The sequence below is a fragment of the Sapajus apella genome, unplaced genomic scaffold (assembly GCF_009761245.1).
Source record: "Sapajus apella isolate SASKATOON/1434 unplaced genomic scaffold, GSC_monkey_1.0 scaffold112, whole genome shotgun sequence".
In the NCBI taxonomy this organism is placed as follows: Eukaryota; Metazoa; Chordata; class Mammalia; order Primates; family Cebidae; genus Sapajus; species Sapajus apella.
The window spans coordinates 229,474-250,625 of NW_022437052.1; the positions used below are offsets into that span (position 1 = coordinate 229,474).

The 21,152-nt window shown below is 43.2% G+C and overlaps 1 protein-coding gene across 3 annotated transcripts in view; it reads right to left on the bottom strand.

Moving 5' to 3' along the window:
* Positions 1–5,942: 5,942 nt before the first annotated feature.
* The window catches only part of GRIA1 (glutamate ionotropic receptor AMPA type subunit 1), a 323,009-nt gene continuing 307,799 nt past the window's right edge, over positions 5,943–21,152 (bottom strand). For 2 of the 3 annotated variants that reach the window (XM_032259816.1, XM_032259815.1), the window contains exons 15-16: positions 16,938–17,072; positions 5,952–8,784 (exon numbers count right to left, since the gene is read on the bottom strand). In XM_032259816.1, the coding sequence (XP_032115707.1) occupies positions 8,584–8,784; positions 16,938–17,072 (336 nt within the window). In that variant the 3' untranslated portion in view covers positions 5,952–8,583. Of the gene's footprint in view, positions 8,785–16,937; positions 17,073–21,152 lie in introns of all 3 variants that reach the window. The other variant, XM_032259814.1, reaches the window with a different exon arrangement.

Consider the following 21,152-nt stretch of genomic DNA (forward strand, 5'->3'; position numbering starts at 1 on the left):
TTGTTGTCAATATCTCCCATTGGCCAAAAAGCCTACAATTATTCAGGAATTCAGGAGAACATTCTGCTATATCAGTAAAGGTGGATATGTCGCAAAGAAGCTTCCCTTCTTCATCTTGTGCTCATGGTGATTTATACGTGCATCATAGTTCCCTTTTATTGAATATAGACTGGGTTCAGAATCCTCCTCAACACAGTGCCTTTGATAGAACAACACCTACTGGTGCTCTGGTAGGTGCTCTGGCTCCTTGTCTGGTGACTTTCTTACATAATCAAGCAAGTGCCATCCACAGGTGGCAGGTCTTCCCCCTTCTGGTAGCATCCTTCTGGGTCTTTTTACTGGAAGCTCTCATTTGGACAGATGGCTTCTAGTAATCTGTTATGTGAGTTCCTGTGCTGTAGCAATTGCATAAAATCTAGGTGGCTAAAGTTCTGCTTCTACTTCTGAGCCTCAGTTTGCATGTGTATAGAATTAGGATAGTGATCTTGCCCCACAGAGTTGCTACCATGAGGGTTAAATGAGAGGAGAGGTGAAAAGTGCCTTGCACGGTGCCCAGCACATAATAGATGCCTACACTGTGCTATTTCTTGCTAAGCTCAATACCTGATACATACATGAATTTCTTTTTGAGCTCCAGAAACTTCAGCAGCTCTCTAGCTCATGATGAATTAAGCTCCCCATGTCCGGTCCAGGCTTCTCTTTTACTGCTCTCCTTGGCAATGTGGTGCTGGCTACATTGAGTGCTTGCACTTTCCCAAAGAAACCTTGCCTATTCCCATCTCTATGCCTTAGCATTTCAGCTCTACCTCTCTCATTCATTACACCATTCAATGAATACCGATTGAGGAATTATTATGTGTCAGGCATTGTGCTGGGCAGAGAAGGTCCCTCTTCTTGTGAATAGAAATTCTAGATGGGGGCAGGGGAGAGAACAATAAGCAAGTAAACAAGATATTATTAGGCAGTGATGAGTAATGCAAGAGTGAGTGACTTCAGAGCCAGTTTAGATAGGGTGGACAGGAAATGCCATCAGGGGAGATGACATTTTGCATTAAGATGTGGATGATGGGGAGCCAGCCTCACAAAGATCTAGGTGAAGAGGGTTTCAAGCTGAGGAAACAGCAGTTGCAAAAGTGCTGAATGGGACTATTCTTGGCATGTTTGAGAAACAGGACAGAAGCTGGAGTAGCTGAAAAAGAGAGATCAAGGGAAGAGGGATGTGGATGGTCATGTAATCCGAGCTCAGAGGCCCTTCTTCAGAGACTGGACACAAGATGATGAGGGCTTGTGGACGATGACCCAGGCACTTTGCTTTTATTTCCATCTGGCATGTACCAGCTCGAAACTTGTGTTTTACTTAGTGGTGTTTATGTGTCTTATTTTTCCCTGATGCACTGTCAACTCTCCGAGGGACAGGACTACCACTTATTTGTCTCTTATTCTCCATGACATCTACTCGTGGACATGGGTGCTCATTACCTATATTTGTTAGAAGGATGAGTATATATTATTCTGGGACAAAAGTGAAAGTGAAGCTTATTCAATCTTTTGGGGGAAGGGAGGGCTCACCTGTAGGTCTCTGAACAGGTTCTGGCTGCAGAGACACCTGGCAAAAAGAGCAGGAAGACTGGGCAAAGCATAAACCACATCTTCAGGCAGAGTCCCCTGCTCTCTCCTGAGGCACATTGTTAGGTCTGTCTGATCGCCTGCTTGAATCTCTGACCTTGGCTTCTCTGGCCTGTCTATGCATTGGGCTGAGCTCTTCTGACTGCAGCTTCCTTCCTTAAACCCAACTTCTTCCTTGCCTAAATGCATGTAAGTGTTTAACTTCTCTGAAGGTTTACCTGATTTGAGATCTTTGTCCTACTTCTATTCAGCCTTGTCTTGTCAGCTGCCACATCCCAACATGCTACTGGGATGCTATAATTACATAAGACAGGGTTTCTCAGCCTTGGCACTACTGACACCTTGAGCTGCATAGTTCTTTGTTGTGTAGGGTTTCCCTGGGCATTGTAAGCTATTTAGCAGCACCCTGGTCTCTATCCACTAAATTCCAGTTGCAACTCCATCCACAGTTTTGACAACCCCAAATGTCTCCAGATATTTCTAAATGTCTCCTGGGGACAAAATCGCCCCTGGTGGAGAATTGCTGACAAACAGGATCTTAGGTATTGTTAGATTTATTCTCTTCCCTTCGTTTCACAGATGAGAACACTGAGGCCAAAAGTAGTGAAATGGGTTGCCCAGGGCCATTACAGCAAATTGGTAGTAATGCAGGCAATAGACTTCCTATCTTTAAAATCTCTGTTCACTGCTTTCCTTAGCATGGTGAAATCTCCCCTAGAGGTGGTGAAGTAAAGTGGAAATGCTGTATGTAACACTGAAGACAGACTTGGATTAGAATCCAGGCCAAACCATTGGTTGGCTGCATGACCTTAGGTTCCAAGCTTCCATTTTCTCTTATGATGGTGATAAATGCTCACCTTGCAGGATTGTTTTGTGGACTAAAAGATGTACTTGAAACCCTAGCATCCTACCTGGTATGCTGCTGGTGCTGAGCAAATGCTGGTTCCCATTCTTTGGTGTGCTATAAAAATGGCAAATAGCATTGAGGAAGAGGACTTAAGAGTTAGAGTCACCAGAGGACTTGGTATGTTCAGGAAGATGCAGTTGATGGGCAGTGCCTTCCAGTGGACTATGTTAAAAATGCAGGTGGTGTGGTCTGGTGTCTATAATGGAAACAGCCATGTAGTTTTCTGGTTTGGAAAATAACTGACCTTGTCGAAGGGTGACTCATTGGACAAAGTTGTTTTATTTCCCTTTCCTGAGGAGGGACTTCTGTGATGATTATCTTATCTCTAATGTCCTGTGTCTCTTCTCATCCCCAGCAGAATGTTATGTTATTACAGAGACTCCTAAAGGTTAAAGGAGCATGTAGAGCTCAAGTTGGGGAACTATGTCTTTTCCTCCTCTGGTATCAGATAAATTTAATGACGTTTTCTTCTTTAGGACCATGGAGGTTTGACATCTGGGGCTATCTTGCCCAGTCTAGGCTCTTACTCACTGGGACTCCTGGATAGAGGAGATACGGTTCACAGGTACAATACTGGCCTCTGGCTTTCACAAGAAACCCAGTTTCCTTGGCCCATAGACATTCTTACAACTCAGAATGTGCCCAGAGCAACAGGAAAGAGAAACCACATGGGAAAAGTGAACTGCCATCAGGCAACTTGGGCTCTGTGACTGGTCTGGCCACTGACAAATATTCCTGATATAGCACTTTGTAATTTTCAAAGACGTTTTCATGAATGCTTTTTTTGATCTGGGTGGCCAGAGTGTAGTTCTCAACCCTGACTGCCCATTGTAATCACCCAGGAGTTTGAAGCAAAATAATAATAATTATTATTAACAAACCTTCTGTGCCTGTGCTTCATCTCAGACCAACTAAATCTGGAGATATGTCTTGGACATTGGTGATTTGTTTTTAAATTTCCCTAGTTGATTCTAACGTGCAGGCAGGATTGAGAATCACTGCATTTGTCCCATTTCTTTGATGAGTACATTAAGACTGAGGGTAGTACATATTCTAGTCCAAGCTTGAAAGGCAGAGGCAGGAGAAGCCAGGTATTGTAAACCCTAATCCACTGGCCTTCCCATTGTCGCTTCTCTACTTATAGTGTGACCTTTGGAAAGTAACTTCTTCAAGGACCGAACTTTTAATTTTTTTTTGAGGTGGAATCTTGCTCTGTTGCCCAGGCTGGAGTGCAGTGGTGCGATCCTGGCTCACTGCAACCTCCAACTACTGGGTTCAAGCAATTCCCCTGCCTCAGCCTCCTGAGTAGTTGGGATTACAGGCATGTGCTACTATGTCTGGGTAATTTTTGTATTTTTTTAGTAGAGATGGGGTTCCACCATGTTGATCAGGCTGGTCTCAAACTCCTGGTCTCAGGTGATCCGCCTGCCTTGGCGTCCCAAAGTGCTGGGATTACAGGCGTGAGCCACCATTCCTGGCCAAGAACCTCACTTTTTAAAAACTTTACCCCCATAGAAATGTTTTCGTAAATAACACATAAGCACTTGTTAAGGAAAAAGATTGTGATTTTGTCTCTTATTCAAGATAGGTTGATTTTTTTTTTTTTTTTTTTTTTTACTTTATTTTGGTGAAAGACATCCATGCTTACTCCTGCAGGCCTTGCTGACTCCATCTCAGTGCCCATCAGGGTGTTATTGATCAGATGAGCTGAAGAATAGGAATATAAAAGATTCAAAAAAAAGGCTTGGTGACCTTGACTTCCTTCCTTCCTCTTCCCCTCTCCTGGCCACACAGAGAACATCAACTTAATAGTGAACTCTAGGGAACTGGAATAGAAGAAAAATCAGAGGATATGCATTTCAGTGTTCACACTTGTAGCATCTCTCTGACAGGGGTTTGTTCTAACTCCAGTGTTAACCTAATTTTACTATGGAGTTACTTTGACCACTAGTTGAACCTAAATCCATTGCCCTTGTGATGACCAGAACTGATCCTGAACTTGCCCAAACAGAAAAAGTTATCTCCATTTTCCTCATGAAGGCCCTGGGACCCTCTTCCAGGCTGAATCAACTATTGGTAATGGGACCTGGTTTTTAGTCCCCTCCCTTACCTGCTTGCTACTCCTGAGGCTAGATCCACTGTAAAGGTCTGCAAGTGGCACTCTTCCCTCCCCTTTTCTTTTTTCGTTCCTGTATAGATTTAATGATATGTCATGCCCTAAGAGCATGGAGTGGGTTTCCAAAAGAGTGGCAGGTGTGGCTTTCACCATTCCATTTTCAGTTAGTTTGGCATAACAGGTAGGTAGAGAACTCACTTGGTATTTCCTGGCCATTGTTCATCATGACCTGGTTAACAGTGATGTGGGTACTTGGGGGTGTAAAGGCTTGCATTTAGACAGACTTAGTTCAGGTCCTGGTGTTGTCACTTACATAACTGTGAGAAAGTTACATAATTTCTTTAAGTTTCAGATTCTTCATCTGAAAGGCCCTACTTTGAGGGCTTTCATCATGGTATAGAAGGTATGAAGTATGCCTTACGTAGTAAGTGCTCAATACGTGGCAGCCTATGCAATGATAGCCGTTATGACCATTGTCCAAGCTATTTGAGAGTAAGGCAACAGAAATCATTCTTCTGCAGTCACCTGGTATGAAGAGCTTCCTCACTCAGAGGTACTCTAGACACTGTGAGGTGTATGCAACAATGACTGTTTGCTTCACACAAGCCTGTCAGTTTCTCTTCTTTCTCCCAACCCTTTTCTATCATGGTAGTTACTGTCCATGCTACTGTTTGAGCTTCTCTGCTCATTTATTTTAGACCTCTGGTCCTTGTTAATATGCAGTGTTCCTTGGGAAAGAAAATACTTGAAGCTGTTCTTAATCACTGATATCTAAGTATCAACAAATGCCAGATCCTTTACAGAAAGCCATTTTGCTTAAGGGGGAAAAAAAGCTTTTAGGCAAGAATGAAGGTTGTGGTGTCTGAGGACCAAAATTAGCCTTTAGATAATCTAGACTTATAAGCATGGTCTAGATTTGGTTCTGGCTGTGACTTTGTGCACATCACAGCTATACCTGGAATCCAGCTTGGGGACGTCTGGGAGACATTCCATGTTACCCATCCAGTTCCCTAGAGGTACTGTGATGGCTGCAAGTCAAGCCCTACTTTTTATGCAATTGGAACTGTGACTCCTGGAAGCCAAATATGACTGTTTGCTTTTTGTTGTTGTGGTCATCCTGTTTGGATGAATAAATGACAATGTCCTAGTTCAGCTGAAACGACTTGAGAGCTGTTTGTGAGTTAGAAACAGTGGTCACAGTTAAAAACCTAGTGGTCTTAGGCTCTGCAATAAGGAAATAATCTCTAGAGCCCCAACTTCAGAAATGGCACAAAAATGGAATGGACAAATATGAAAAGTAGATAATGGATCCACAGTGATTTAATATTCGGTGATATTTTCATTTTATGCAAATACCAAAAGAAAAAAAACCCTGGCTATTTGAAAGAAAAACAGGAACCAAAAAATATTTAGTGTTTGATCAAGCAAGAATCCTTTCACACATCTGCTAAGAGAGTTAAAACAAATATAGATATTAAATAAAAGGCCCAGATACCAAAGAGCAAAATTTAATGAAAGCCAGAACTGTTAAGTATGGATTCCTGTTGAGAAAAATGTCAATCTCTTTCAGAGTTTTCCCAATGCTCTATTTTTAAGAAAAGTGTAGTAAAAATACATAATACAAGTTAACTTTTTTCTTGCTTTTGTTTTCCTTTCACCTCTCCATTGATGAAAAGCATATTTCACCGGAGTCTTGGACCCCCTCATAGCATAGACCCTCATTTCTAGCACAGACAGTCTCTCTTTATCCGGTCATGTTACTGGTGGGCTCAGTGGCATCTTACCAGGCCAAAGGCAAAAAGTCTTTGAAGCATGTTGATGGTAGAGGGTTATTTCCAACTTTTCCAAGATGCAGACTCCCTAAGGGTGGGTCACATCAGATTCTGCAGTGGTAGGCTGAAGGCTGAGAAAAATCTTGTGTGAGGGCAGGGGCTGGGGACATCAGCTGGTAGTAGTGAAAAACAATCATCCATCTTGAGGGTCCAGTTTCATGAACCATGCCCACATTGACACGCAAGAGACTGAACAACAACACTTGAGTAGAAAGAGTGAAGAGCTTGATTTTGGAAGATTCTTTGCTATGGCTGATGACGGGAGAGTGGAGAGACATAGAGATGGTGTGGGTCCACTGAGACAATCCACAGATAAGTCAATCAAGCTGCACCTACCCCTAGTTAAGCTCCAAAACTTTTAGTATGTCAATTGCTAATGATAACCCCTAGCAGAGAAAATTGGATAGAAGTAGGGGGTAAGGGAACAAGCCAGAGTACGGTTATCAGTAATAGCTAATGACACATGGCACGTACTGAATCATGCACCTAGGAGAGTGACTCCTGGAGAGCTGGAAGCCAGTTGCACCAAGAATGAGAGTTGGGATCTCCAAGAAAGCTATATACCAGGGATTCTCACTTACAACCAAAGTTGCAGTCAGCCTGGGCTGCTCTCTATGAACCCTGCCACTTCACCAATCTTGCTTTAGTTCAGCTTTGTAGTCCCAATCATAAGTATATTGGAAGACAACGTCCTCATGCTATCTTAGCTGGGGGAAGGTCAGCCTCTTGGGTTAGAAGCTGGGATCAAAGGTCATAATGACACTTAAGGTCCTTTAAATGTCATTATCAACTTAATCCATCTCCCTATACTTCTTCAATTAATTCTTTGGGTATCTCACTATCTAAAGATGACAGAGCATTATCTGGCCACATGGTAAAACAACACTTTATATTAACATGAAAACCCAAGTTCTTTGCATGAGCATAAACTTCGCATTTGTTTTCTCAAACCTAGGACAGGGCACACCATGGAAAGCTCTATTTCGTGTGAGCTTTTGATAAGGCTTCCTCTCCCAAAATTATTCCATCACCTTTCCTTTACACTTAGCTTGCACAGCATTGCTCCCCATGTCAGAGGCTCTATAGAAGAAGAGTGTCTACTCCATAATGGGGATCCTTAGATGTCAGGTAAAGAAAAAGTGAGAATAGTGGGCAGTATCTCCCTGGCTGTTATCTCTTCCCAAAATTCTGCTTGGTTTAGGAGGCCAAGTGCCCTTCAGCCACCAGACTGTCGTTGAGCCTGAGCACACCAGAAGGACATGCTTCTCAGGGCTGAGGCTGACTCTAAAGAAATATATCATACCACCTATGGCCTATGACATGGCCTTTCCACATTAAAGGAACTGTTTTTCTGAGTAGCACTAACTTCAGAAGTTCTCTGGTTGTACATCCGCCCCTGATTTCTCCACCACCCTCATCCTGAGTCGCTTTTCACCTGTGTTCTCCACTAAATCAGTGCTTGAGCAGTGCCCCACCTGGGGAAGGCAGCCCACTTCTCCAACAATGTCTGTCTCCATCAAAGACTTGGGGCCAAGGAGTGGAGGGTAACTTGGAGAGCCCCCATGGAGAATTAGTTTGAAGGTTGCTTTTTTTCCTCTTTCTTGTAAGGTGTAACAAATCTTGAATCTCCAATCTGAAAACTGAAGAGGGGTGGGTAGGGAGTTGGGGTTAAGAAGTAAGAAGGAGGGGGCCTAACAAAACCTGCAAACCATGAATATTAGTAAGAAAAAAAATTGCACACACTAAGACACACTAACAACTGAATTAAAATAAAACAATGCAGTTTCCTCATTAGTGTTCCAGCGACTCTACTGTCAGAGACACAGGGTTCATTAGACAGGGTTTCTCTCCCCTTATTGCAGTACAGTGTTATTTTTTTCATCCTCACTTAGCAAATGGAAAAGGGTGAAAGAACATCAAAAAAGGAAAACGGACAGCAAAATGGTTTTTCAATTCTTCAGGAAAATCTGTTGAATCATCCTTCTTGTGGTCGCAGTGGTTGGTGGTGGTTGCGTTTCATTTTGTTGTTTTTGGCACTGAAGGGTTTGGGATGGGGCTGGGGAGCCCAAGCCTGCTCCCCAAGGGGTCTCCGTCTGCTCCAGTTACAATCCCGTGGCTCCTAAGGGCATCCCTGAACTGTGGCTCATGCAAGGAATCGATTGCATGGACTTGGGGAAGTCATGGCTGACCACCCGACCATTCTCTCCACTGCCGCCGCCGCTGGCTCCTGCCCCGCTATTGCGGGGGAGAGTCGATGTCCTTATGGCTTCATTGATGGATTGCTGTGGGATCAAACAGAAACCCTTTTCAGGAGGACCGGGGGCTCTTCCCCGGGTCCTTGGCAATGACAGGCAATGGGAATGAGTCAAGACTGGACTTAATAACTCCAACTCCGTTTCTGCATCCACCCCCTTTACTGTTCTATAATGCTAATTCTGACTTCCCAGGAATGCACAAAACTACCACTTGGCTCTGGACATATCTGATCCCTCTCTTAGCCTCAAGTTGAATGTTCATGAGATGTGTTAGACTGGGTGAGGCAGAAAATCCTTTCTTATTCTTAACATTCTGTGATTTTTAAAGGTGGAATATTTCTTTATTATTGATTATTGCATAATTTAGCAACACAACCAAGCGGAAAAGCTTCTGGGAATGGGGTTTAGAAAACTTGCATTCTAGTTCTGGTTATGACATCAACTAGTCATGTGACTCTGTATATATCTTCTTAGTGTTCTAGAACTTTTAAACCTCCATGTCTGTAACATATGATTATCTAAGCACCTACACACTGTTATTAGCAAGAACGGTGTTACCGCATGAAAAATGCTTTGAAATGTTAAAAGAAATTGAGGGTGTGATATTGTTGGGTTAAAATGGAAAACTACCTGTGATTTGCTTCAGAAAAAATTCTAGCCTACCTCTATAGCGGCATGTGTTAAGGGAATGTAGGACTTGTTTGAATAATACAATATGCAAAATGTAATTGGAAAGGAACATGTGCTAAAGAAAATGAGAATGCATTCCAAAGACTATCATCTGTGCGTCAACTGCTTCCCATCAGCACATATACCTTGTACTTCCAGAATGACATATCAGCTGAGTGCCTCTAAGCTTGTGATTTCTAGAATGTTGGAATTCTAGGTCTGAAATGGACTCTAGGGATCACCCCAGAATCAGCTAAATGGAATATTCAAGACCCCAATGTAGGTCTAGAACCATATCCTCTTAGACAAGAGGAAGCGTTCTGTTCAGAGTTCCTTTAGAGAAAGACTGTTGATAATACAAAATCCAGACCCTTCTCTTTTTCTGCCCATCTCAAATTTCCCATTAAAAAAAAAATCACATAATTTTTGAGGTGCGGTTTGGTTTCTTGGTGGGAATCAATATCAAGGAGAATTGTCAATGCGACCTACCCTACCTCTTCTCCAGGGCGTATTCTGTTCTCACTGTCTTCTTGAAGCCTTCCTAGACTACACCAGCCTCCTCTAAGTTCCGGCCTTTCATCTTGCACTCATTCTCTTGTAATGGTTCTACCTCCAGTGTGTAAGTTTTGTCTTCTGTAAGAGAGTTTTCTGGAGGAGGGCAAGGGCCATGTCTTCTCAATCCTCAGCTATCCCACAGAGTATCCAGTAAGCAATTAAATGCATAATAGAGGTTTTTGAATTTGTCTAAGAAACACCAACCACTTAGCATCCTTCTCAAAAAGTCTATGACTTTCTCTCTTACATATTGCCATCATTCCAGTGACCGGAGAAATCAACCTTCTATGGCCTGACAGAGATAAACAGGGCAGCTTTGATCCATTTTTTCCCTCTGCTATCCTTTTATTACTGGCAGTTCTGACAATGTTTTAAAATGTTCTTTTTAAAATCCATGATTCAGACAGATTTGCCCCATATGATGCACCACCCACACTGGTTCTGTCTCCTCCTCAAACCTAGGACTTGATTTATTTACATTCTCCCTTGGCTATCTTCCACTGAAGAGAAAGTGTGACCTGGATTGCATTCTTGTAAGTCAAAGGCCAAATAGATACTACCTTGAACTACACCAGGGAAATGTGAAATAAAAATATTAGAAATTAATGGTTACTTATCCTTACCTAAAAATATTGAAGAGAAAATAACATTTTATTTATATCTGTGAGAAATATGGAAACTTCTGTAGATTAGCTCGGAATGTCTATCATTCATGATTTTTCTCTGCTACATCCCTTTAACTAAGGAAAAAGAAAACCACTGAAGCTTACACAGATCACCTTGGCCTTCGTTCCTTATAAGCCTCACATATTTTCATAATAGTCGATTGAAGTTGTTGGTACTTCATGAATTTGTCTTAAAGGACAAGATTGATAATCTAGTCAACATTGGTGCTTGCCAAAGTCTGAGATCATTTAGCCAGGCATGTAACTAAAAATCTCCAAGATCACATAATTACAGTTGGTTTTCAAGGAAGCTGAGCACCTCTTAAAGGTCAATGACTCCATACCACTATCATGGTGCACGGTGGTTACTAACTTCTTACAGACTTCTTTTCTAATACGGTTATGAAACTCAGGAGAAGAGATAGATGGAGTCCAAACTTTGCAGTGGAAAGCAATGTTTAATGTCAACCACATCACTAGTTCTGAAACTTGGTTGCACATTGGAACCATCCAGGGAGTTCTGGGGAAAAAATCCTGATGCCTGAATACTACCTTACAGATGCTGGTGTGGTGTATGGCTTGGACATTAGGAGTTTTAAAAGCTCTCCAGGTGATTCTAAAATGCAAGCAAAGTTGAACCACATGATCTAATTTGTCTCTTTCACTTTACATAGAAACAAATGACTTAATGACCGATTCGTTTAAGATAACAGTTATATGTCACCTAGTAATAAGGTGGATGACCTTCTAAATGTGATTCTTCCTAACCCCCATGGCTGAGCTGTCATAAACTGCTGTCATTTCTCCTCCAGCTTTTTGGAATGTAGCTCTCCGTTATTCCTCCTTGACATGCCAGCCATTTCTTAAGGTTCATCCTTGAGGGTGGTGGTGGTGTTTTTGGAACTGTTAGTTAGAGAGAAACAGATCAGCAAAAAGTCCAACTTTGGGGCCAAACGTGGTGGCTCATGCTTGTAATCCTAGCACTTTGAGAGGCTGAGGCAGGCAGATCACAATGTCAGGAGTTTGAGACCAGCCTGGACAATATGGCAAAACCCCATTTCTACCAAAAATACAAAAAAATTAGCCAGGCATGGTAGCACATGCCTGTAGTCCCAGCTACTCGGGAGGCTGAGGCAGAAAATCACTTAACTAGGAAGGTGGAAATTGCAGTGAGCTGAGGTCACGCCACTGCACTACAGCATGGGCAACAGAGTGAGACTCCATCTCAAAATAAAATAATAATAAAAAAAAGTCCAACTTCAAAGGCTCCTAATTTGGCCTTTCAGAGCTCATTTCCCTAACAGTGACTGCATCTTAACTTCTCAGCCACTTGCTTTTCTAAGAAAAGTCTGCTCAGTCTCTGTACATTATAGAATATCCTGATCAAAGCTTAAATTTCAGTAATGTCCTCACTCAGGCTTGCGTGCAAAGCACCAGTGACCACCTGCTGTGGAGGATGCTCCCCTTGAGTTATCAAGCCTCTTGGCTGTTCATTAATTCCAGGAAAATGTGCAAGCCCTCAATTGCTGTGGCTTAAACATGCCCCATGTTAGCACAGTCACATATAATTTTGAAAGGTCAACAGCTCTCCTGGGGGTGGGAGAGGCTGGGAATTATTTTCCTTTGGGAGTGAGGTGGTGAATAATAAAAGACTTTGCTGCCCTTAATATCAGCTAGGGATTCAGGTGCCAGTCTGTTTGCCCAGGCAGAGGGAGGGGCAGGGCACCTGAGACTTGATTCATTTTGCAATGTGTCTTAGGTTTTATATATTTTCTGCTACTATATGACAATTTAAATTAGACGGAAATGTTATGAGCTGCCCGAAGTCTCTCTGTGGGTCTCTCACTCTCACCTGCCACCCTTTTCCCTCAGTCGTTCTGTGTTCCTATCTCCTTGGCCTTCTTCCCGTTTCTGGGTAAGAGTTCATGTCTTTGGGTCTCTGACACTTGTGCATCATTTGCTGGCAATTCTTTTTTTCCTGGTTAATTCTTTTCATGCTTCTAGTCTGTTAAACCTCACTTTTTCAGGGAAGCTGCTCTGACTGCCCCATTCTCTTTTCAGGACAGGCTTCTGCTCTATACTTGACAGCACTGGGCATTTTTTTTTTTCACTAACACTCATTGAATACATAAGTGTTTGCTTATGTTCTGTTTTCCCCATCAAACTCTCAGGTTCTTGAGAAAAGGAGCTGTGTCTGTTTTGTTCTTGACTGCATCCCAGTGCCGAGCCTTGCCTGGCATGCAGTGGTGCTCAGTGTGTTTGTGGAAGGGATGCCTGCCTTTAGGGCGCCTTCCCACTATCCCTGTGACACTTGTCCTGCTCAGGGATACATCAAAGGGGAAAGAGACTCAGCAACACCCAGCAAAGGATTAAATACTATAGTCAATCAGATGAGGGAAACTGATTGTAGGGCTGCATTTTATTGTCTTTGTGAGCAGCACTGTGGCTGGGACTAGAAGAACACAGATCAGGTGCCCAAAAATGATTCGTTACCATGTGGTTGAAGCAGGACAGAGAGATTTAGGAAAAGTGGCTTGGCTAGTAACAAAAGCCTGGGCTTTGTGGAAACCATACTGGAGGTCTAATTCCTGGTTTTTCAGTTCCTAGCTTGTGTGACCTAGCTAAGAATAGCTATTTAGCTTCTCTGAACTTCCATTACATCTGTAGGATTGTAAGAACATGGTTAATGAAAATGTGTAGAAATCATGTTGAGCATAAAAGTTACTGAAAAATTATCTTTCCTTCTTCCTTTCCTTTCATCTCTTTCTCTCTCCCACCCTTCTTTCTCCTTTCTGCCCCCACTTCCTCTCCTTCTTTCATCCATGAAGAGTGAGGAAGAGTGTTTTAAGCACTGTTAAGATATGAGAGGATGACCCTGAACTGGTTTAGGGGCTCAAGGCCTTAAGAGTGGGCCAAATACTGTGATCATGGAAATAAATGAGAGGGAAAACTCTCACTGAAAGCCCTTGTCATCATAAATTTGGGTCTCTCTGTAAGGTTGGGAGCTGCACTTCTGAAAAGAACTAATTGCTTTTGAAGAAGGCTAAGCACAGAATAGTAAAGAGAACTGCGAAGCTGAAAAGTCTGAGACCCAAGTTGAATGCATTCGTCTTATCTCTTTCGGATAAGAGAGGAGTGATGGAACGTCAACAATTAAGGGCTGCGTTGATTAATAAAGAAAGTATCTTTTCTGCTGTTGGAGGATTGAAAATTCTATTAGGAGCCTCAGAGAGTTGGGTAGAAGTCATGCCAATCAATGGAATTAATTCTAGAAAATTGTGGTGGAAGACATTGTGTTAATTACTCCAAGAGACCTGATTCTGGCTTCTGAAAAATTTAACATCTTCATTGTAAAGGGAAGGGTAAGAATGTCTCCAAGAATCTATGCCATGACTCAGTGGCCTCTTTGAAATACTTTCATTTTAACCTAAATAGTGTGACTTCAGTGAAGGTCAATGTGGTCCCAGTTTGAAGAGGATCCCAGGCATTAGCCCCTCTGGTACCACCACCTGGCATTGGCTATGATTATTGGGAGTCACTGTGATCCCAGAGAAAGGGCTGGATGTCCAGGAGCTTTTCCGCTTGATGGATGGCTAGTCCCGTCATAGTCACGAGCACAAACATGGGGCCAAAACTGCCTTGGATGGTATCGTTTGTAATTCCTAGACTGGGTGGTTTTGACGGCAATACTTGCTTTAACCAAGAGCCATTACCACCATGCCCTGCCTCATCCTTTAAGAGATTTTCCCCTTTGGATACAATTACACATTAATTTTACTAATACTTACCCTCAGTAAGTGGGATGTCCAAAAAAATCAGACACAGCTCCTTACCTAAAGGAATTCGCAATCTGTATAGTTCAAGAACCCAGCTCATGTAAATAGGGTAAATAAAAGGAAGTTTTAAGGAGGATGTATTTGGCCACTAGTAACAACTATTATTTGAAATACTAGTTAGCATTGTCATTATTATTTACTGAGGGCTTACTGTGGCCCAGGAATTTTGTCAAGCTCTTTTTATTCATTATTTCATATAATCATTACAACAATTTTATGAGGTATGCACTAACACTGCCTCCATTTTATAGAAAATGAGGATCAGAGAGTTAATAAAACTTTTCTAAGATGACACAGTTAACAAATGGAGCAGATAGAATTTACACCCAGATGGTCATTCTCCAGAGCTTCTACTCTAGATGATGATGCTGTATCATGTCCTAGGCAAGCAGTGAGAAAGAAGGAAATCATATAATCTGTATTGGACCAACTCTGGGCCTGTGGTTTGATTCATGGTTTATAGAGACGGTTTTGAGGGATGGTACAGGTTGTAGCTCCCCTAGCTCTTGTCCTGTTCCCCTTTTTTGCCACTGGAGTAGCCTTTCCTCATTTTGGGGGGTAAGGTAGGAGAGTCTTTAGTGCTATATTTTGAATGGAATGGTCAAAGAGCCTTGAGTAGGTTCTAGGAGTCCTTGTGTGTTCAACTAAGCTTCTTGGAGGTCTACATTGGGTTTAGGGCCTGAAGCCCATGCCTTTGCAGTTCTTATCTTTTGAGAAGACCTCAGAGGGACCTGGAGATGAATAAGCTGGTCAAGGGTAGGACTGGGGTGTTCCTAGGTCCCTGGTGAAATGCCACTGAACTTCTATTCTTTAATTGTTCCTTGTTGCTTTTTGGGGAAGTTGCCTTTTAAATAGGATCTATGAAACAGAAGACAGGGTGAGAGATCAGCCCATACGAAGGCACATGAGTAGGAACATGAGGTGGGGGTGAAGGTATGGAGTATGTGAGGAGAGCAGATTGCTAGAGTGGGAGTGGGGTAGGTAGGCTGACATGGAAATGCTAAATACCAGGAAAGAAGGACCCAAGCTCCTCAGGTACAGAGCTAAATACAGAATTTCTAAACAGAATGAGCAAATGCCCAGAGATGTCTTCTTCAAGGGTGACCCCGGAGGTATGTATAGGATTGAGGGCCCAAGGCAGGAAGAGGCTGAGCAGGAGGCTGTGTTTAGATCCAAGAGTGGGCATACTGAGCTTGGAGACAAATGTCTGTTGAAAAGTGGGCTTCTTAGGGTACCTTTTAATAAAGCAAATTCTACCAAGGGATCTTGTTAGGCTAGTCAAGCCAAGGTAACAGCATAGGCCGACATATCACCATGTGTACATTGCCCAGAGGGACTGTACATCTCTTCCTTTCTGTGTCTGGGTCCCCCCGTCCTTATTAATTTTGACATCTTCCCAGAAGCCTTCTTCAATTTTTCTGCTCTAAATTCCTATAGGCCATCCTATCTATACCATAGGTTGCCTCATTAATTATGGTGTGCTCATTTTTTGTGGAAGGTGAAAGGTGCTGAAGGTCATAGAATGCACCTTCCTCCTCTCTGAGTCCTCATGATGCGTTGCTCATGGTATTGTTCACGTGATTAACTTCCATAAATAATTTCTTACTGACACTAAATGATGAGAGGCATTGAGGATCATTTAATCCAAACTCCCTTTTGATGCTTGAACCCATATCCTTGTCAAGAGCTATTCACCCTCTACTTGTACACCTTCAATGATGTTGAAGCTTGTTACTTTTTGGGATAGTCTAGCCTTTCTTTAGGCAGCTCTTTTAGAAGAGTAGATTTGGTGTATTATGTTGACATTTATCCTCTATCACCTTTAGTCATCTGTTCTTGTTATTTTCTTTGGGACTCCAAAGAACTAGCCTGTTTTCTTCTTCCATCTGGAAAGTACTGGTATTTTATAGATAGCTCTTAAATCCTCTACAATTCTCTTCTCCAGTTCCTTTTAGCTACATTTGATGTGGTCTGGGGTCATCTCACTAATCTGCTTACCTTTCTCTGCACATGGTCCTCTTTGTCAATGTCTATCTCCTAGTGTAGAGCCTGAGAAAAGACCCAATTCACCAAGTATGACAAGGTCAGCACAGAGCAGAGGGTGGACATCCTTTTCTCTCTTTTGCAGCCACACTTCTGATGCAGCTTCAGAGAGAATCGGCCTTTGTAACCGTCACTCTTGCCTCTCGCAGTGCTGCCTGTCCATGTAAACTGCTAACTTTTAATCTCACTGACCCATCTCTGGAAGATGCAGTTGTTCTCTTGGGCCTTGTGTCTGCCCTGACATACCCCATCTTCCTATGTTTCTCATGGCTGCCTTCGTCCCTGTCACTTTCCTCCTAACAGCTTTCTGCTTCCTGTCTTGTACTGACCTCAACCACCTGTCATTCCCCACCCTTTCTAGCAAAGGGACTCCCAAGAAACCCAGCTGCATCACAGAACAGGTTAGGAAAAAGGCCCGGGAAGACGATGCCACCTTCATCCGCTTGGATTCACTACGGGATTTGTAGCAGAACTCGATTAAGGCAACCAGCATGGCTAGTCCAAGTCCTCCGATCAGGATGTAGAACACGCCCGCCACATTGCTGAGGCTCAGAGCGCTTGTCTTGTCCTAAGAAGGAGGAGGGAAAGGAAGGGGAGGGGGAGGAACAAAGTGAGTCAAGAGGCTAAAGACCATCCAAGCAGCAGCATATTTACACACATACACTCAACCCCACGCCCACTTTAACATTCACAATAGCTGGATAGGCTATTTATTCATTGACCAAGTGTTAAACATTCCCCAGGAAAAAGGTGTGTGTGTATATGTATTTATAAGTTTTCCAAGCATCCCTGATTATGTCGAATTTATAATTACAATTCCCCTGTCCTATGCCTTTTCTAGGATGGAGACATCACAAGAAATTCAGGGAAGTTTCTACCAAAATCTGCACCTTTGAGCTTACCCCATTCTTTCAGAAAACCATATCCCTTTCTTTTCAGCTCGATTCCTGCCCCCCAATTCCCTCTGTTGCTTGGTAACGCATCAGCCTCGCTAATTGTTTACATCTCCGAGCGCTTTTCTGAGAGTTTTGTCTTCGAGCGTTTTTCTGAGAGTTTGTACTTAAAATGGACTTTCCCCTAGATGTGCATTCGATTTCAATTTAATAAGACAGTTATTGTACATTTAATAAAGATCAACTGATACATTCGTTAACTTACTACTCTGAGTGCTGATTTAGGGGGGAAAAACTAGTGGGCTTAGAATAGTAAAAAGGCACTGATATGGAAAAATGGTTCTATTAAATCTTAATAACTATGCTTAATTGGTGTCATTTTTCTGTTAGAGGTGCTTGCTAAAAACATTGTAGGCAGACCCAAGTGGCTGAATTTAGAAATCTCTGTTGCCTGCGATAAAAGTTCTTACTGGTTTGGGATGAGCAGGGTCACAGAAAAGAGTGCTTCATTCCTACGAGTCTGAAGACTAGTGCTCATGTCTAGTTGGAGGTGGCCAGAGCTCACCCTATGGAGCCTGAGGAAGGCCACTGGTCTGCCGAGGCCATCTCTGACTTCTGTCACCTCCAGTGGGGTTCAAAAGTGAAGGGCTGAGGGACAACACCTTCCCAAGTAGTGAGAACAATCAAACACAACTGATGGTCATGGTGAGAGGTAATGATTCAGGAAGAGCGGGGAGTTGCTCAAACTCTTGACACAAACAAAAGAACAACCTTAAATATTGGGAGAATACTTATCCCTAGATGTCATGGCACCTCTAACAGTTTTGTTTATATTGTTTGTTCATGTACAATAAGTGTCTCATTGAATTAAAATGAAATGCATGCCTCAACTGTCACAGGTACACACCATCGTTGGCTGGTTGGTGGCACTGGATAGGATATGGCCTTTATACCACTCCATGTGTTCCTTTTCAGGTGGGGATGTAGGTGAGGCACGCAAGGGGTGGACTGTATTGCCCTAGAGACTCTTCAACTGACATCAGCCTATTAGAATCCGGGTATATGGAAAGGAATCGCTTATTGACCATAAGTCAGTGGCCTCTGTCCTAGTTCTAGTTGGTGCATTGTACAGGATTCAGCAGGACTGAGTTTGGAGACTGCAGCTGGCAAAGAACAGCATTCCCTTCCATCCCAGTAGCAGCCCTGGCCAGCAGAGCTGTAGGATTATCTAAAGCATACCCCCTTGGTGGCTTCCTGTATCACTAAAGCAGATGGCTCTTGAATATAGGTGACACTTGGCAAGGCATAGCCTGGTCTTGGAAGCAGTAGAAATGATTAATCAAAGGACTCAAAGGGGCAAAATTTCTTCTGCTCTGCTATAATGGCTTGACAAGGGTAATGTGCAAAAAATGAGTTCAGTGCTTGGTTCAAGAGTTGGCTGAACAAGCAAATTCCCACTTCACATGATTTTTGGAACACTCAAAATGTCTCCCTGTTTGTTGTTCAGAAGGCATGTATTTCTTCCTCTGGAGAGTAATGCTTTAGAGTCCTTGGGGGACTTACAGTTAATAGAAGTTCCTATAAAACTCCTCTGTTTAAACAAGGGTAGGGGTGGGGTTAGGAGGCATGTATTATCAGCTCAAACCTTAGTAAAGAGTGGTCGACAGTGGACCTCAGAAGGAGTAGGTGGAGGGACAGGCCTGAGGGCACATGGTAGACAAGAAAGCTGACTTCATGAGCTAATCAGCTTTTCAATAGCCAAAGCACACCTTGCCCCTTTGGTTGCCAAGCTGTTTCCTTCTTGAGGTTCACCTTGGTTGTGGATGGCCTCTAAGGACAAGGGAGTGATAGCCATCTTTTTTTGTTTCTATTTTCGAAAGATGCTAAGAGGGTATCTGCCTCCCTGGCTTACAAAGAGGAGTGTTCACTTCCAGTATATCTGGGAAGGAAGTGGGGTGAGATCTTCATATGGACATGAGGTGGAAAGGCATGTTCTATGTAAGCAAAGAAGGAGGGTCTAATGAATGATTATGTCCGGAAGTGGAGAGCATCCTTCACGTTCGAAGAGAGCCTCTGGCCCAGGGAGATGGCAATGTGTGTGAGGAGGGATACATCCTTTACAAAGAGGGCAACTAGATGGTATAGGAATGGCCACCTTTTGCAGGGTGCACAGTGTCATTGGTCACTATTTATGCTGAAATGGCTCTGTAATAGAGGAATCAGGAAATACCTTTGGAATCAAGGGAGAACCTGGGCCCTATCACCACCAATATCACAGGTAACACAACCACCTAAATTTGGATTTATTTAATAGGACATGGGAAAGGGCTGGTGTTGGTGTAGTCTTAGTCCAGGTAGCTGAGGAGTTTTCATTTACACAAGATGTTGTGATTCCCTTACATGTGTCATTAGCTTTTTTTTTTTTGAGACGGAGTTTCACTCTTGTTACCCAGGCTGGAGTGCAATGGCGCGATCTCGGCTCACCGCAACCTCTGCCTCCTGGGTTCAGGCAATTCTCCTGCCTCAGACTCCTGAGTAGCTGGGATTACAGGCACGCGCCACCATGCCCAGCTGATTTTTTGTAGTTTTAGTAGAGACGGGGTTTCACCATGTTGACCAGGATGGTCTCGATCTCTTGACCTCGTGATCCACCCGCCTCGGCCTCCCAAAGTGCTGGGATTACAGGCTTGAGCCACCGCGCCCGGCAGTCATTAGCTTTTTTATATGATCTTTCTAGGGAGGCCTGAGGCCATGGTCTTCTGATTAGCTGCCTTTACTGACTCTCTTTGTCTCACCCTGTGGAAATAAAATGGGACATCCTGGGGCAGGGACAAGAATCCCATTTATTTGAGGACAATAGATCTGGTTCCTTATCTGGCCCACAGTGTCCATAAAAGAGGCCAAAACCTAAAATGCAATAAAATATATATATTTAAAAAAAAAAGAAGCAGCTTCCTTGTAGATCTGTGTACAAACAGCTACTCACATTTCACAGCTACACACTAACCAGCAGTGATCAGGGAAAGGGGAGGAGTGGAGTTTGAGTCTTTGGTGCACCCCTCAGGGTAACCCATTCTCTTCCTATTCCATAGCAGCTGCACAGCCCAAAAAACTAGGCAACTTGCCAGTGGGGGTGGAAAAGTCACAACTCATCTCCCACCAGGAGTGGGGAAAGAGAGTGACAGTACTAAGAAGAGTGACAGGTGAAAAAGAAAAATAAAACTCCTGTCTTGCAGAATCACTGAGCTAGTTGCTATAGTGACAAATGATGACGAGTGGTGACGAGACCCCCCTCCCCCACTCATCTGTTCTTCTTAACCTGTTGTCTTGATTTGATGTCTCCCTCATATGGAAAGGAGATTTTTCCCCCATATTTCTCCTTGTTCTTCCCACATATTGGGTGACTGTCTCAGGCTCCCTTTGTGCTTCTGAGCCAACATTCCTTCCAAGAATGTAGGGCTGGTTAATGAGGAGGTCTGAGCCAGGCCTAAGGCAGAGATACTTGAAACTTTCTATTTTTTTATTTTTATTTTTATTTTGAGATGGAGTCTCACTCTGTCACCCAAGCTAGAGTGCAACACGTGATCTTGGCTCACTGCAACCTCCGCCTCTTGGGTTCAAGCAATTCTCCTGCCTCAGCCTCCTGTAGCTGGGACTACAGGTGCGTGCCACCATGCCCAGCTAACTTTTTGTATTTTTAGTAGAGATGGGGTTTCACCGTATTAGCCAGGATGGTCTTGATCTCCTGACCTCGT